Genomic DNA, 17,365 nt, shown 5'->3' with positions numbered 1-17,365 from the left:
GTTTGATCTCCACTAGTGCATTAGTTCCTGTTCAAATAAAAGGTCTTAAATACAATGTACAGTACTGTATATCTCAAAGGATAAAATATTCCAGGTGAGACTGTCCCCTCTGATGTCACCATCCAAAGCACCAGTAGCACTGTGGTGCAGGGAGAGACGCTGGAACTGAACTGCATCGTCCAAGGAAACCCTCCACCCTCAGTTATATGGAGCAGAGCCAATGGCTTAGGCTTGTCCTCCAACCACCAGGTTTGTTTTTTTTAACTGTCCATCAGAATTGATGTGAACAAAATGAACAGCAGAGCAGGAATAATATAACGGAGCATAAAACCTAATAATAATAATAAGTAAACAAACAGAAATTGCGTCTTGTTTTTTGTAAAGTAGTGTTTATCCAAGCCTTTATTCAGACTTGAGTGTGTGTGTCTTAGGTTGTTGGATCGAAGCTGCGTATTCTTCAGGCGTCACCGGACGACTCGGGAGAGTACATCTGCAGGGTGTATGGAGGCCCAGGCACTCGCCAAGCAACCATCTACGTCTCCGTTACCTCCGAGGCAGTCCGTAAGAGCTCTCTATTTTAAGAACTCAAAAAATACACATTTTCTCCAAAGCCAACACCTCCGATAATGTTCTCTGCTAGTCATCGGAATGTTATGAACTTTCGGACAGCCACTTTAGGAGAGCCGTACAAGGCCGATGTGTTAAAGTAGATTTTTCGCACAACTATTTTTAGATTCTAAAGGCATTTAGAAAGCATTTCAGGGAACATTTACTAATTGGTGTTCCCAAATTGCCCATAGAGTGTGAATGAGAGTCTGAGTGTGTGTGCTCTGCATTGGATTGGCACCCTGTCCAGGCTGTACTCATCCTCATGTCCTAAGTCTCCTGGGATAGGCTCTAGGTCCTCGCCACTTTGTATACAGGATACAGCGGTTTAGACAACGATGATGATGATGATGATGATGATGAGTGCTCAAACGAAATATTTTAGGATGTTTACTATCATCAGTTTGTAGAAGCGTGCTATGCCATTACTTTTGAAGGCATCTGGAATTTACTAAATTTCTCAACATATTGTATAATGATTCCTGTTTCCTGCTTGTGGAAAAGGTCACCAGAGCCCGATCATCTCTATCGAGCCCCACAGTATAGTGGTGAGGAAAGGAGAGCCAGCCAGCTTCTGGTGCCGGTTACACACCGGAGCGCAGCCCATCCGTCTGGAGTGGAAACTCTCTTCTAATGAGCCTTTAGCAGGTACAGTAAACAAAGAGTAAATCATGTTGAAGTGTTCTGTTTTTACCATTTTTTTTAAATCTATCTTTTTTTTAATCTGTTACCCTACTTCCCAATACTGTTTATATTTGGTTAGACATGTTGCTAGTTAATTATCATTGTTTTACTGTAGATAATGTGAAGCTCAGTCCAGACGGTTCAGAGCTCACCATCTCCAGTGCTCAGCCAGTAAACCAGGGTGCTTACCGTTGTGTGGCCAGCAACCCATACGGAGTCACGCACAGCATTGCGTCTCTGATTGTCAGAGGTATGATAATCGAATAATGTTTCAACCTTTTAGAGGTTCTGAATTCTTTCCTGAATCCTAAATTTCCTTCCCAGGCAATGCCTTGTTTTGTTGTTTTAATAATTTCCTGTAGGAGGATTGATAGAGTCTATCTGTCATCCATCCTACCAGCTTTCCCATTTTATTCATCTGTCCTCCCAGCTATCCATCCACCCAACCATCTACCAGACATCAAGCCCTTCTTCCAACCGTCCATCCATCAAAACATGACTCAGTCCAGTCATCTATCCATTCATTCAGCAATCTATCAAACAATTCATTTCTTCATCCAATCATCCTGACATTCATTAATCCATCCATCTGACCAACCATCTATTCATCCATTCATCCAATCATACGTCCATGCATCAATCCGCCAGGCCATTTACCTGATCAACTATCCTTTCAGCCCATTCATACCTCCATCATTCAATTTATTTATTCATCCAATTATCTATCAATGCATAAATCCGCCCGGCCATTCTCCTGAACAACCATCCATTTACATATTTATAGACATCTAATTATGTCTCAATTAACAAGCTGATCAATCTCAAATAATTATCTACTCTACTTGAAATATAAATGTTTGTGATGTTTACCTCCTCAGAACCCCCCACTGCTACCGTGACACCCACTGGACCGTTGAAGGTGCAAGTGGGTGAACCCATTAACCTGGAGTGCCAGGCAGCTGGAGAGCCACGCCCCTCTGTCACCTGGCACAGGCTGGACAACAACCGCAGGACAATCATGAGCAGCCCTCTGTCCATGGAGTCCAGAGCTGTCATGCAGGTTCATATTGATGTACTCTTTATTGTCTCTCTGTGCTAATGTCTATGCCTTATTATTGCAGACATCTTGACCAGGTTTAATATCTTTATTGTTTTGTTTTTTTTTCTTGAAGATTTTGGTTGCACGACCTGAGGACAGTGGCACATACATTTGCACAGCTCAGAACAGCCAGGGCAGATCAGAGACTCGGGTGGAGGTGATTATAGAGGGTGGAACCCAGGTGCCAAGTGCACCCCGTGCTATCGTGCGTGATCCTCTGCTGGTTGTGGAAGATGGGAAAACTGCAGTTCTACACTGCGATGCCCACGGTAAATATGGATATTATATTAGATACATAATTTACTGTAATTATAGTGAAGCTTTCATTCATTGCATGGATTAAAATTTGTAAATTTGCCTTAGTACTACGTACCATACATACTATATACAGCTAGAAATATGTAGCTGTATACCAAGTATCCACAAAAAAAACATAACATTAACTAATTTTTATATAATGTACAAATAAAAAGACATATAAAAGATGTGTTTGTGTGTTGATCATGTTTGTCGTTCCCAGGGTTTCCGAAACCAACGATCACCTGGTCGAAGCTTCGTTCACCTCTTCCATGGAGACATAAGATAGTCAATAACAGTCTGATCTTGCCCAGCGTTGGACCACAGGACTCCGGGCAGTACATCTGCAACGCCACCAACGACCTGGGTGTCAGCGAAGTCACCATTATGGTGGATGTAGAAAGTGAGTTGAGAATGTTTTTTTGATTACTAGACAATGGAAGATGTTCAGTCATTTTGAAATGATTAGTCGAAGCATGTCAAGGAGACTAGCCTTATGTACTCTCGGGCTGGATGAGTGGGTGGACCCCCAACTAGATACTCTTTAATGCCTACTTTGGAAAAATGAATGAATGAATAAATCCATTTTTTTGCTCTTACATGCTTTTATCTGTGGTTCTTTCTTAGCACCGCCACGCACCACTACTCTTCATGATGATGTAGCGGTGCGAGTCGGTGAGGTCATCAGACTGCAGTGTCTGGCACATGGAACACCACCAATGCGTTTTGAATGGAGCAAGGTGGGCGGCAGGCTGCCCCCCCGGGCTGAGGTGCAGGGAGCAAACCTACAAATCAACCTGGCTGACCCAAGCGATGCTGGAACCTACAAGTGTATAGCTAGCAACAAAGTGGGCAGGAGCGAGGCTGTAGCTAAAGTGTCCGTACGATGTGAGTACTTTGGGTTGGGTTTTTTCCTGTCTGATATATCTGTCTTTAGAATAATATGATGTGTGTAGAAGGTACGGTGTCTTATTTAATCTGTGTGTGTGTGTGTGTGTGTGTGTGTGTTTGTGTGTGTAGCGCCACTGTCGGTCCGTGTCTCTCCCCAGGTGGAGGTGAAGGCTCTGGGAAGTGCAGTGGAGTTCACCTGCTCAGCCAGTGGAGGACCGGAGGTCACCTTGGAGTGGCTGAAGGAGGGAGGAACACTTCCACACAATCATCACATTAAAGATGGAGTTCTGAGGTGCGCTCATTACGCTTGTCACATCGATAATGCGCAAACAACCTATTTTTCCACTTTGTTCGCACACATTTATACATTTACAGTATGAACCCGACATATTTGTTAACCTGTGAAGCATGTGATGATAAAATATTTCATAAATATCCTGAAAGATAAAGATTTTCAGAACCCTGAGTATTTCAGTCAGTATGATTCCAGATGTACAGCAGCTGTCGAGCAGTTACATGCTGTTAGTTAGTCGAAATGCTGACGTGTTAGCTCATAGTGCATGGTCTCTTCCTCTAACCCAGAAAAAAAGAGTTGATTAACACCGCCAATCATTTCAGTTGACGGGACTAAGCAGAAAGTTTTTAGGAGATAATTACATTTTGGCTGCTGAAAATATATTTTAAATTTTGAGGAAAAAAAGGAAAAGACTGTAGAAATGCCAAAGAACATAAAAGAAGCCCTTTAATAAATATTTCATATTATATGTAACATATTTACACATTAAATATATTGTAGCGTTTTTCACAGCTACCAATGAGCGTGGAGAGACGAGTGAGCTTCCTTGCTGCCCAATGCAAATGGCTGGGAGTATTTTATTTAGCACAGCACAAAAGTCACACAAACAGCACATTCACGTATCACCCAACAATCAACAAGACACATTTCTGACCCACACACACACACACTGGCCGAAGCCACTACCCCAGACACCTTTCCCCAACACGGTGAACACATAACAATCCCTCCCGCAAAGCATGATGGTTGTTACTCAAACCCCACCCACGCCACACTGCCCCCACCCGAGCTGTGACCGTCCCCGGTCACCATGGCGAACTCAGTCTAGCAGGCATGATGGTGGTCGGCGCTGGCGTTGTGAACGCCGGAGTCTTTTTGCGGGGGAAGGCGGGGCGCAGCCCTCTTCCTGAGGCGGACCGGCCTCCACAGAGCTCGATGTTTTGCTGACGTGGGGCTGGTAGGGAGCGAGCCGGTCCCGGTGGAGCACGACCAATCGCGACCGCCCCGTCAACCGCACCCGGTAGACTACGTCGGAGAGCTGGGCAACGACCGTGCAGGGGCCCACCCAGTGCGACATAAGCTTAGGCGAGAGCCCCCTTTTTCTTCCGGGGGAATAGACCCAAACCTGCTCCCCAGCAGCAAAGTCTCGCCCCCGGCTGTGAGTATCATACAAGCGGCGCTGCTTCACCCCGGCGTTCGCCAAGTGTCTACGCGCCAGCTCGTGGACACGAAACAATTTGTCTTTTAAGGAACAAAAGTAATCCATCCCCGGCTTCGCGGGTAAATCCACTTGTGGAGGAGGCCCGAACACAAGGTCCACGGGCGTGCGCAACTCGCGACCGAACATTAACGCAGCTGGCGTGAGCTGTGAGAACTCCTGCACCGCTGTGCGATAAGCCCAAAGCACGAGAGGCAAATGTTCGTCCCAGTCCTTTTGCCGGTTGCTGGTAAGCACGGCGAGTTGGGTGGTGAGCGTTCGATTAAAGCGTTCCACAAGGCCGTCACTTTGCGGATGAAGGGGCGTGGTGCGGGTCTTTTTCACCCCGAGGCGCTCGCACACCGCTGCGAATACCTCCGCCTCGAAGTTACTCCCCTGGTCGCTGTGCAACTGCTCCAGGGCGCCGAATCGGCTGAACACCTCATCCACCAACACTCGGGCCGTGGTGGAAGCGCTCTGGTCAGGAACAGCAAACGCCTCCGGCCACTTGGTGAAATAATCCATGGCTACCAGCACATACCGGTTCCCGCGATCGGAGATGGGAAAAGGCCCAAGAATGTCCACGCCCATACGCTCCATGGGTGCCCCCACCCGAAAGTCTTGCAAAGGTGCTCGCGAGCGCTGGGTAGGGCCCTTCTTTGCCGTGCAGACGTCGCATCTGTGAACAAAGAGTTCACTATCAGTGTGACAGCCCGGCCAGTAGAAGCGGGCACGCAACCGCTGCAGCGTTTTGGTGACTCCGAAGTGTCCCGCACCCGCATGCCCGTGAATCATTTCCAACACTCGTGCCCGCAGAGTCCGCGGCACCAGCAGCTGAAAAGATTCGCCAGCGCCGCACGGCCGTTCCCAGTGGCGGTATAGTAAACCCCCCCGCAACGCTAGTCGATTAAACTGCGAGTGGAGAGCTTTTTCCTCCTGTCCCAAGTGAGCAACCGCGGCATAATCCGGTCTCTGGCCCGCGTTAACCCAACCCAGTACCTGTTGCAGCGCCGGATCCTTCTCCTGCTCGGCAATGAGCTGATCACGGTCCATCTGTGGCACAGGCGGAACGACTACAGGCGATGCTGTAGGCGACGCGGTAACCCGGCTGCACACTGGCTCGGACGGCGGATTACCGACGGAGACTCCGGAGGATTGCGCAGGGAGAATGTTCCGATTCACGGGGGTCGGGGAGTGTTCGATGTCACGACCATGCACGCGCTCTTCAACCCGCTCGCAGTGCCGGCAACGCTCTTTGCTACACGGCCGGCGGGATAAAGCATCCGCGTTACCATGCAGTTTTCCAGCTCGGTGCTGGACGGTAAAGTCGTAGTCCTGCAACCGCTCTAACCAGCGCGCCAACTGCCCCTCGGGCTCTTTAAAACTAAGTAGCCACACCAGCGAAGCGTGATCGGTCCGCAGCGAGAAGGATTGCCCGTATAAATACGGCCCAAAATGTTTTAGGGCCGCGACGACCGCTAACAGCTCGCGCCGCGTGACGCAGTAATTTTTCTCAGGTCCAGACAATGCGCGGCTGAAGTAGGCAATAACACGCTCTTTACCCTCGGACACCTGAGACAGGACGGCCCCCAGCCCTACATCGCTCGCGTCCGTGTCAAGGATAAACCTACGAGACGCGTCAGGGTATCCGAGAACGGGCGACGTGACCAGAGCTTCCCGTAACCGAGTGAAAGCACGCGCATGCGCCCTGTCCCAGCGGAACGGCTGATTCTTTTCGTGAGGCCGTGCAGCGGACTGGCGATCGTGGCAAAATCCTTCACGAACCGGCGATAGTAAGAAGCTAACCCGAGGAAGGTGCGTAGCTGGGACACATTTAGCGGTTTAGGCCAATTCTGTACCGCCGCTATTTTTGTTGGATCGGTGGCAATCCGTCTAGCACTAATTACATGTCCTAAGAAGCCGGTCTCTCGCCGCAGCAGCTGACACTTATTAGGGTTGAGTCGCAAATTCGCCCGCCGGATAGCCAGAAATACTTCCCGTAGGTTAGCTAGAGCGACCTCAAACTCCCTGCCGTGCACCAGTAAATCGTCCAGGTAAACGACACAACGGTTGCGAGGAATATCGGCAGTTTTAGGCCGCGCTTCCGGGGCGAGCTCTACTTGCCAGTACCCGCTTCGCAGATCTAACGAGCTAAACCACGCCGAGCCCGCAACGTGTTCCAGCGCGTCATCTATACGCGGCAACGGATAGGAATCTTTGCGCGTCACCTCGTTTAACCGCCGGTAATCGACACAGAACCGCCACGATTCGTCCTTTTTGCGCACCAACACAACCGGTGAAGACCACGGTCCGGACGCTGGCTCTATGACGCCCGAGTCGGCCATCTCACGTAGCTTTTGTTCGGCGATAGCTCGTTTAGCTAAGGGAAGACGTCTCGGATGTAACCGAACAGGAGCCGCGTTACCCGTATTAATCGTGTGCTGCACCAAATTGGTATGTGTGCACTCGCGCTCATCAACCGCGAAAATGTCTGCGAACTCGTGTAGCAGGGATTTCACGGTGTCGGCCTGTGTCTGACTGAGCCCTACGCTACTACGCTGCATAAGCTCGGCCATTATTCTCGTTCGGTCTGCTACCGGATGTTTACATGGCACGCCCGCCGGAAGTTCCGCCCCCCTGGTGTGCTCCACTAACATGTCCGGCTGCGCTTTGGGCACTAGCAACCTGGCTAACCCGAAGCTACCACGCAACGTTCCGTCAACGAGATTAAGTACTGCACCCCACCTTTCCAAAATATCCAACCCCAAGATACAATCATCCTCAATGTCGGCCACCAAGAATGGATGAAAAAGAATGATTGCACCTACTTGTATTCGCACTGTGTGACAGGCCCGTATCTCTAGATAGCTCCCCGACACGGTGCGAATGCTCACGGCTGGGGCCGGCAGCATACAAGCGCGATCGCCTTGTCCTAGTACTCCCCAGCGCAGCAGCGAAACTGTGGAGCCAGTGTCCACGAGCGCCCGCAGCGAAACGTTGTCCAGGCCACAGTCAACGTAGACCCCCGCGCGGTTTCCTGCACGTCCTGACCGGAGGTTAAACCCGGTAGTTGGGGAAACAAGCAAGGCTGTGGGAGGCGGCTTCCCCTCGGCGCCCCCCGAAGCTAGTTTTAACGGCTGCTGGGGTACGTTGTCCGCAGGCCTGAGAACACTGCAGCGGTAATCCGGCGGTCCCTGGCCTCGGCGACGTCGCGGAATCTCGGAAGCTGGGTCGGGGCCTAGCCGCGGGTTGCCCTGTCCCCGGCTAGGTTCACCTACCGAGCGGCCCTGAGTCACGGGAGGTCGCTCAGCGCCTCAGCCAAGGAAGCCGGTGCCGCTAACCGGATGTGCTCGCGCAGTCGCCACGGACAGATTCCCCGCAGGAACGCACGGCGCGCTAGCTCCTCCTGCTGGACGGACCCGAACTCCGGGTAGCCTCTGCGCGCGAGAGACCTCAGGTCCATGGCGAACGCCCCCAGTGGCTCGGAGGCGCTCCGCACGCGGGTTGCCAGCCCCTCGCACGCGGCCTCCTTACGGTCACCTGCGCTGGACCGGAAGCGGAGCAACTCCTGCAGCTTCGCCCAGTCCTTCCGCTCATCAGCCCGGAGGTCTTCCAACGCCCGCAGCGCGTCACCTTTCAACGAGAGGGCCACCCGGACGGCTGTTTCCGGCGAGGACCAGCCCGCGAAGTCGGCGGCTAGCTCTACCTGGGCGAGGAACGCGTGCGGATCGACGGCGCCGTTGTAGGCCGGCAGGCGCAGCTGCAGGTCGCTTCGCTGGCGGACGGCGCACGGAGCTGTAGCTTGCTCCGGTGCTGCGTCACTGGAGGAATCCCCTCCAAGGTCCAGTGCCGGAACCTGGAATGCGCAGCTCCGCTCCGGTCGCCGCTCTAACTCGCTACTCTCCATCCCACTTCTGACACCAATTGTAGCGTTTTTCACAGCTACCAATGAGCGTGAAGAGACGAGTGAGCTTCCTTGCTGCCCAATGCAAATGGCTGGGAGTATTTTATTTAGCACAGCACAAAAGTCACACAAACAGCACATTCACGTATCACCCAACAATCAACAAGACACACTTCTGACCCACACACACACACACTGGCCGAAGCCACTACCCCAGACACCTTTCCCCAACACGGTGAACACATAACAATCCCTCCCGCAAAGCATGATGGTTGTTACTCAAACCCCACCCACGCCACAATATATTACTACTACTACTGATGATAAAAATAATTAGTAGTAGTAGTAGTAGTATTGGTAGTAGTATAGGTAGTAGTATAACCTAATAGTATTGATATAAAAATACTACTACTACTATTAATAATAATAATCATAATAATAATACATGAATCTAAAACTAAAAGACAAAAGTGATCTCAGCGTCAAAACAAGAAGCGCATGCGTGATACATGATACTCGGTACTAAGACTTGTTCGTTTTCCAAGTCAAAATGTTTTAAAAATCTTTGTCTTGTGGAACACTCGCAAACCGCGTTCCTCGCAATCAGAGGTTTCCATGTACTAATTTGAATTTGATTATTATTATTATTATTATGCATTTTTGTATCAGTACTATTAGGTTATACTACCTCAACTCCTACTACTACTACTAATAATAAAATCACTTTTTTATTTTAGTTTCGATTTCATTCCAGTGCACCAGTATACATTTGCCATCACTTTGCTCAAGCAGCTACAGTAATACTAAATCAGCATGTTCTGATGTTCTACTAGATTTTGGCCACAGGATCGTTTTATCGCTGTAGTTTAAAAAGGATAAGCTTACACACATTCTGACACTCTTTATCAATTAACTGAGGTTTACAAATCTGCTTCTCATCTCCGCGCCTCTTCTGGCAGGATTGAGAACTTGGAAAAGAGCAACGAGGGAATGTACATCTGCAGAGCAACCACGCTGTTTGGCCAGGCGCAGGATACCGCCAAGCTCACCATTCAAGGTCTGTCCACGTCATACCTATTCTTGTGGACACACTAACAGTGGTTTAAATCTCTCTAAGCACCGTATGCCCTTGTACACTAGCACCGGTGACTATATACTTATGCATTGTGATCCGAGAGACAGTGTACAGTAACCTGTCTAAACTGTTGCCTGGTGTCTCTCTGTGCACTACAGCACTGCCGAAAGTAATGATCAATGCAATAAAAAATAATCTACTTACTTGAAGTATTACTGTTTGTGCAGAACCCCCCAGCGCTACCGTGACACCCACTGGACCGTTGAAGGTGCAAGTGGGTGAACCCATTAACCTGGAGTGCCAGGCAGCTGGAGAGCCACGCCCCTCTGTCACCTGGCACAGGCTGGACAACAACCGCAGGCCGATAATGATCAGCCCTCTGCCCATGGAGTCCAATGCTGTCATGCAGGTTCATATCAATGTTTTTATTGTCTCTGTGTGCTAATGTCAATAAGTGGCCTTATTGCAGACATCTTGACCAGGTTTATTATCTTTATTGTTTTTTTTTTTTTTTGAAGATTCTGGTTGCACGACCTGAGGACAGTGGCACATACATTTGCACAGCTCAGAACAGCCAGGGCAGATCAGAGACTCGGGTGGAGGTGATTATAGAGGGTGGAACCCAGGCGCCAAGTGCACCCCGTGCTATCGTGCGTGATCCTTTGCTGGTTGTGGAGGAGGGGAAAACTGCAGTTCTACACTGCGATGCCCACGGTAAATATGGATATGTACAAATTGATATACAAATAACAAGACATGTTGTATGTACAGTAAGATGTGTTTGTGTGTTGATCATGTTTGTCGTTCCCAGGGTTTCCGAAACCCACGATCACCTGGTCGAAGCTTCGTTCACCTCTTCCATGGAGACATAAGATAGTCAATAACAGTCTGATCTTGCCCAGCGTTGGACCACAGGACTCCGGGCAGTACATCTGCAACGCCACCAACGACCTGGGTGTCAGCGAAGTCACCATTATGGTGGATGTAGAAAGTGAGTTGAGAATGTTTTTTTGATTACTAGACAATGGAAGATGTTCAGTCATTTTGAAATGATTAGTCGTAGCATGTCAAGGAGACCAAACTTATGTACTCTCGGGCTGGATGAGTAGGTAGATTGAGCCTGTTTGTGACTGCACATGTGCATGATCTATACTTAAACAGATACCTCTCTGGATACGTTCTGGATTAATCGAGACCCTTACCTAGATACTCTTTAATGCCTACTTTGGATAAATGAATGAATCCATTTTCTTGCTCTTACATGCTTTCATGTATGGTTCTTTCTTAGCCCCGCCACACACCACTACTCTTCCTGATGATGTAGCGGTGCGAGTCGGTGAGGTCATCAGACTGCAGTGTCTGGCACATGGAACACCACCAATGCGTTTTGAATGGAGCAAGGTGGGCGGCAGGCTGCCCCCCCGGGCTGAGGTGCAGGGAGCAAACCTACAAATCAACCTGGCTGACCCAAGCGATGCTGGAACCTACAAGTGTATAGCTAGCAACAAAGTGGGCAGGAGCGAGGCTGTAGCTAAAGTGTCCGTACGATGTGAGTACTTTGGGTTGGGTTTTTTCCTGTCTGATATATCTGTCTTTAGAATAATATGATGTGTGTAGAAGGTACGGTGTCTTATTTAATCTCTGTGTGTGTGTGTGTGTGTGTGTGTGTGTGTGTGTGTTTGTGTGTGTAGCGCCACTGTCGGTCCGTGTCTCTCCCCAGGTGGAGGTGAAGGCTCTGGGCAGTGCAGTGGAGTTCACCTGCTCAGCCAGTGGAGGACCGGAGGTCACCTTGGAGTGGCTGAAGGAGGGAGGAACACTTCCACACAATCATCACATTAAAGATGGAGTTCTGAGGTGTGCTCATTACGCTTGTCAAATCGATAATGCGCAAACAACCTATTTTTACACTTTGTTCGCACACATTTATACATTTACAGTATGAACCCGACATATTTGTTAACCTGTGAAGCATGTGATGATAAAATATTTCATACATAGCAAAAGATTTTTAAAACCCTGAGTATTCCAGTCAGTATAATACAGTATGACGTTTTAGCTCATAGTGCATGGTTTATTCCTTTAACCTAGAAACAGAGTTGATTAACACCGCCAATCATTTCAGTTGACAGGGAGATGAGCAGGAGGTTCGTTAGGAGATAATTATGTTTGTGCTGCTGAAAATATATTTTGAGTTTTTGGGAAAAAAAAATACTAAAAAGTGTAGAAATACCAGAGAATACAAAAAAAAGCAATTTAAGAAATATATATTATATGTAACATATTTATGCATTAAATATATATTACTACTACTATTGATAATAATAATAATAATAATAATAATAATAATAATAAATGAATCTGAACCTAAAAGCCAAAAGTTAATTTTATTAGGATGATGATGATGATTATTATTATTATTATTATTATTATTATTAAAAATTATATTATTTTTGTATCATTACTATTAGGTTATATTTCTACTACTACTAATAATAATAATAATAATAACAATAATAATAATAATAATAAATCTGAAACCAAATGACAAAAGTTAATTTTATGATTATTATTATTATTTATTACATTATTTTTGTTTTATTACTATAATGTTATACTTCTTCTACTAATACCACTACTAGCAATAGTAACAATAATAATAATAATAATAATAATAATAATAATAATAATAATAAATGAATCTGAACCTATAATAGAAAGGCGAATTATTATTATTAGTAGTAGTATTTTTTCATATTAATACAATTAGGTTGAAGTAATGTAGTGTAACCTAATAGTACTGATACATAAATCAATAATAATAATAATAATAATAATAATAAAATCACTTATGATAATATTCCAGTGCACCAGTATACATTTGCCATCACTTTGCTCAAGCAGCTACAGTAATACTAAATCAGCATGTTCTGATGTTCTACTAGATTTTGGCCACAGGATCGTTTTATCGCTGTAGTTTAAAAAGGATAAGCTTACAGACATTCTGACACTCTTTATCAATTAACTGAGGTTTACAAATCTGCTTCTCATCTCCGCGCCTCTTCTGGCAGGATTGAGAACTTGGAAAAGAGCAACGAGGGAATGTACATCTGCAGAGCAACCACGCTGTTTGGCCAGGCGCAGGATACCGCCAAGCTCACCATTCAAGGTCTGTCCACGTGCTGGCTATAAGCTTATGCATTGTGATCCGGTAGATATCTGCTGAGGGACTGTAACCTTCCTAAACTGTTGCCTGGTGTCTCTCTGTGCACTACAGCACTGCCTAAAGTGATGATCAACGTGCGCACCTCGGTCCAGACGGTCACCGTGGGCACCTCAGTGGAGTTCGAGTGCCATGCCGAGGGCGACCCGGTTCCTAGCGTGCACTGGAGTAAAGGGGGAGCTCCGCTGCCTGATCATGTGCAGGTGAAAGGGGCCGTGCTGAGGATCGATCGCGTGAACGAGTCTGACGCCGGGCAGTACCGCTGCACTGCGACCAACAACGTGGGCTCCGTACAATCTCAAGTGGTCCTTAACATCCAGTGTATGTGAACGTATTGTCAAGATTATTTTGCCTTATATCCTTTTTCATTTCTAATATAATGCCTTAAATAAATACTGCCAGATGTTATCACATCATTTAGAAATGTACACTCTGTAAAAGAAGGGTTACATCATGATACCGTTTTTATTTTTTAAAGCTTTGCCCCAGATTGTCGCTCAGCCTGATGCGAAAGAAGTGACTGTCGGCTCGTCCGCGATTTTCCCCTGCATTGCTACCGGATACCCCGTACCAAACATCACATGGTCGAAGGTGAACCTTGAGTCTTAAATCTGAAGCACTTTCAGGAGCACTATAATAGCTTTATGTCAGCTAGTAGACAATTTGAAAGCGATAGAAATGTGCATACATTTTTGGGGACAAAAATATTTCATTTCATCTCTCGTGAACTTAAATCCATATCTGCTTTAGAGGGAGAACGAACTCCCACCGAAGTGTCTGCAGGATGGCCATGTGCTCATTGTCCCGGGCGTCACCCATGAGGATTCTGGCACGTACGTGTGTACAGCATCGAACAAGCAGGGCAAAGTGGAGGCCTTTACCAAACTCATTGTGCACGGTGAGTCACTTTTACATGATCCAATCTAGCACTGCTCTTGTAACATGATTTTTGACTCTTCTGACTCTGAACATCTCCAAACCACCTCAATCTGGCCTCTCTGACTTTATCTCCAAAACATCTAACGTGGGTTGTCCCTCTGATGAACTCATTCTTGATCCTATCCATCCCTGTCACTCCCAAAGAGAACCTCAACATCTTCAGCTCTGCTACCTCCAACTCTGCCTCCTGTCTTTTCCTCAGTGCCACTGTCTCTAAGCCGTAGAGCATCGCTGGTCTCACCACTGTCTTAGAGACTTTTCCTTTCATTCTCGCTGATACTCTTTTATTGCACAACACACCTGACACTTTTCTCCACCCATTCCCACCTGCCTGTACCCGCCTCTTCACCTCCTTTCCACACTCTCCGTTACTCTGGACCGTTGACCCTAAGTACTTAAAGTCCTGCACCTCTGCTCCCTGAAGCCTCACCGTTCCTCTTAGGTTCCTCTCATTCACACACGTGTATTCCGTCTTGCTGCGGCTAACCTTCATTCCTCTGCTTCCCAGAGCTTACCTCCATCTCTCTAGATTTATGAGATTTTAAGAAATGTTAGTCGCATAGCATAATGAAGGGGTAAGAACATGGCAGGAGCATGAAGATGTGCATTTGCTTCTGATAGCTGGTGAACTTTCCCCTTTGCATTTATAAATGTAGTCTAGTAAATGAATACAAAAGAATTAGAACTTTAGTTGTTGTATATGACATAAAAAAAGCATGAATGCACAATTAAATTAATGAACTGTCAAATTCATATGTGTTACAGTACAAGCTCCTGATGCTCCAGTTTTATTCTTTCATGTGTTTTTTTTTTCTTTGTAGAGCGAGTGATGCCTTATTTCAGTCAGGAGCCTCTGTCCTACCTCATGCTTCCCACCATCAAAAACTCCTACAAAGCATTTAAGATTCAAATCACCTTTAGACCAGACAACGTAGACGGTAAGCAAAAAAACTGTTCCGAATCAGCGCATGGCCTCGTTTGGGTTGAAATGTCATTCCAATATTTGAAACGTTCTGTTTGTAAACTCAACATTTCTTCTGTTTCTCCCTGCCTCTTACTGTTGGTATAAAGGTCTCATTTTGTATTCCGGTGAGTCTTAGTGCTTGATTATCAGCATATGAGCGATACACGTTCCCGGAGTGCTTCGTCTCAGCCTCTCGGGGGCGCTGTGGAGGCCCCTTACGCCTCCGTACTGTGTGCAAGCTGATGTGCTGAGTGTATTAGTAACAGCGCACAGTACAGAGGGTGCATGAGTTTGTTTGCAGGCTTGTACAAGCTGCACTTGTTTCCCTACAGGCATGACGGCAGTGTTCGAGTGCATCCGTGCTTTTTACGCTTCAGTGCACTGAAATGTAGGATTCTGCATGTTTTCCCCAAAATGAAGTGCAAAAAGCATTTAAGCTTTCTGCTACATTCCCTCTCATTTACTATCCATATATAGTTTATTAAATAGAGATTATTGTACTAAAGGCGTAAAAATACATTCTTGTTTTTAGCAAGAATATGATCAACAATACATTAATTAAATAAATGGCAGTTATATTTAATGTTTTGGGACATATTACAATGCAAGATCAACCATGATATCTGGTATTTATGATATGCATGCAACTAAAAGGGATGGGACGATACGATTTTGTCTCAGTACAATACAATCTTCACGATTCCATACGAACGTATGAAATGTATGCGCCCTCTTCCAACAACGTATGACAATTGCTGTATATTCGCTTAAAAGTAACTGACGTCGCGATCTGTATTTCTGTCATTTTTGTATGACCGTATGTTGAATTTTGGTACATCCCTAATAAGTAATAATGAAAGATGCACATCCTTTAACAGTTAAATTTTTGGTTCAACATTTCTATCAGCGCAATTCCAACTAATTAGTTATTTAAGACAAGTTAATGAAGTATTTATAGTAAATAAAAAACAACTCAACAAGGATTCTGAAAATTTTATGTCCAATATTGTGCGCCTTCTTGTGGTTGTAGAAGGTAATAGATATGTAAGCGCCGGAGATATATTATGCAAAACAAACATTAACTCATTCACTCATTCATCACCTACAGTATACCGCTTTATCCTGTGTTCAGGGTCGCAGGGACCTGGAGCCTGGACCAGGACAGGGTGCCAATCCATCACAAGGCGCACACAATAAACTCAATAAACAACTTAAAAGTCTTAATGGCAATAAATCAATAATAATTAACATCCGTAATATTTTTAACATGCTTGTGTATATTCATGCTTTGGCTCATGATATTATGTCATGGTATCATAAGCAGTTGGGATCATTTAGACAATATCAGGTAAGTTGAGAAGGAACATATTTTAGAATCACATTTTCAGAGACCAGTAAAGCCGGAGACATGGACTGATATTCTCACTGATACCCATGATGCACTGGTCTGTTTGCCTCCCCATTCCTGTGGCCGAGGTATGTTGTGTGCCCTGGCATGCTGCTCATGAAGGCACTGACTGGCATAAATCTCAGTTCTACAGGACTGTACTCAAGCTTTCACTCACCCACTCTGTCTTTTGTTGAGCCCCCGTGTCCATTCCCCCCTGGCATGGCACTTCTCGTTGCATTCTGCTTTCTTTGTCTGCTTACACACAGTGATGCTTGTAGTCTTTAGTATTTTTTTCACTCCTTCAGGAATGATCCTGTATAACGGGCAGAAGAAGAAAATAGGGGCTGATTTCATTTCTCTCGGGCTTGTGGGTGGCCGCCCGGAGTTCAGGTAGGTGTGACACAACATAAACAAATGTATTAACTTTAATATAAGCCTAATGAAACATGACTTTCTCTTTACCAATTGACATCATATTTATTCTATTGATTTTATATTCATATTCGTTTTGTTTCACATGATGTAATCAACATGATTGTTTAATATCTGACGAAACAAGTTCTTTAAGCACATTAAAACAAATGTTTTTTATTTCTGCTCGTGTCTGGAAGGTTCGACGTAGGTTCGGGTATGGCCACCATCCGCTACCCGACTGCAATAAAGCTCGGCGAGTTCCATACAGTGCAGCTTTACCGTAACGGCACGCAAGGATCCATCATAGTGGACGACAAAGCTCCCATCTACGGGACCTCCCAGGTACGGTCGCTGCCGTTTCACCGGTCGTGCACACTGGAGCCGTTCTG

The 17,365-nt window shown here is 46.3% G+C and overlaps 1 protein-coding gene across 10 annotated transcripts in view; it reads left to right on the top strand.

The window, feature by feature from the left end:
- The window catches only part of hspg2 (heparan sulfate proteoglycan 2), a 111,576-nt gene that overhangs the window by 80,774 nt on the left and 13,437 nt on the right, over positions 1-17,365 (top strand). For 8 of the 10 annotated variants that reach the window (XM_053483095.1, XM_053483099.1, XM_053483092.1 and 5 more), the window contains 23 exons: positions 95-249; positions 432-561; positions 1,111-1,254; positions 1,406-1,540; positions 2,169-2,350; positions 2,463-2,658; positions 2,910-3,089; positions 3,314-3,574; positions 3,707-3,869; positions 9,934-10,031; positions 10,277-10,458; positions 10,568-10,763; positions 10,861-11,040; positions 11,338-11,598; positions 11,741-11,903; positions 13,118-13,215; positions 13,324-13,590; positions 13,748-13,860; positions 14,020-14,167; positions 15,030-15,146; positions 15,280-15,297; positions 16,868-16,952; positions 17,174-17,318. In XM_053483095.1, the coding sequence (XP_053339070.1) occupies positions 95-249; positions 432-561; positions 1,111-1,254; positions 1,406-1,540; positions 2,169-2,350; positions 2,463-2,658; positions 2,910-3,089; positions 3,314-3,574; positions 3,707-3,869; positions 9,934-10,031; positions 10,277-10,458; positions 10,568-10,763; positions 10,861-11,040; positions 11,338-11,598; positions 11,741-11,903; positions 13,118-13,215; positions 13,324-13,590; positions 13,748-13,860; positions 14,020-14,167; positions 15,030-15,146; positions 15,280-15,297; positions 16,868-16,952; positions 17,174-17,318 (3,617 nt within the window). The remainder of the gene's footprint in view (positions 1-94; positions 250-431; positions 562-1,110; positions 1,255-1,405; positions 1,541-2,168; positions 2,351-2,462; positions 2,659-2,909; positions 3,090-3,313; positions 3,575-3,706; positions 3,870-9,933; positions 10,032-10,276; positions 10,459-10,567; positions 10,764-10,860; positions 11,041-11,337; positions 11,599-11,740; positions 11,904-13,117; positions 13,216-13,323; positions 13,591-13,747; positions 13,861-14,019; positions 14,168-15,029; positions 15,147-15,279; positions 15,298-16,867; positions 16,953-17,173; positions 17,319-17,365) is intronic. The other 2 variants (XM_053483101.1, XM_053483093.1) reach the window with 1 other exon arrangement.

Source organism: Clarias gariepinus, chromosome 22 (genome assembly GCF_024256425.1).
Source record: "Clarias gariepinus isolate MV-2021 ecotype Netherlands chromosome 22, CGAR_prim_01v2, whole genome shotgun sequence".
NCBI lineage: Eukaryota > Metazoa > Chordata > Actinopteri > Siluriformes > Clariidae > Clarias > Clarias gariepinus.
Note: the sequence above shows the minus strand (reverse complement) of the source record. Positions and strands in the feature narration are given on the sequence as shown.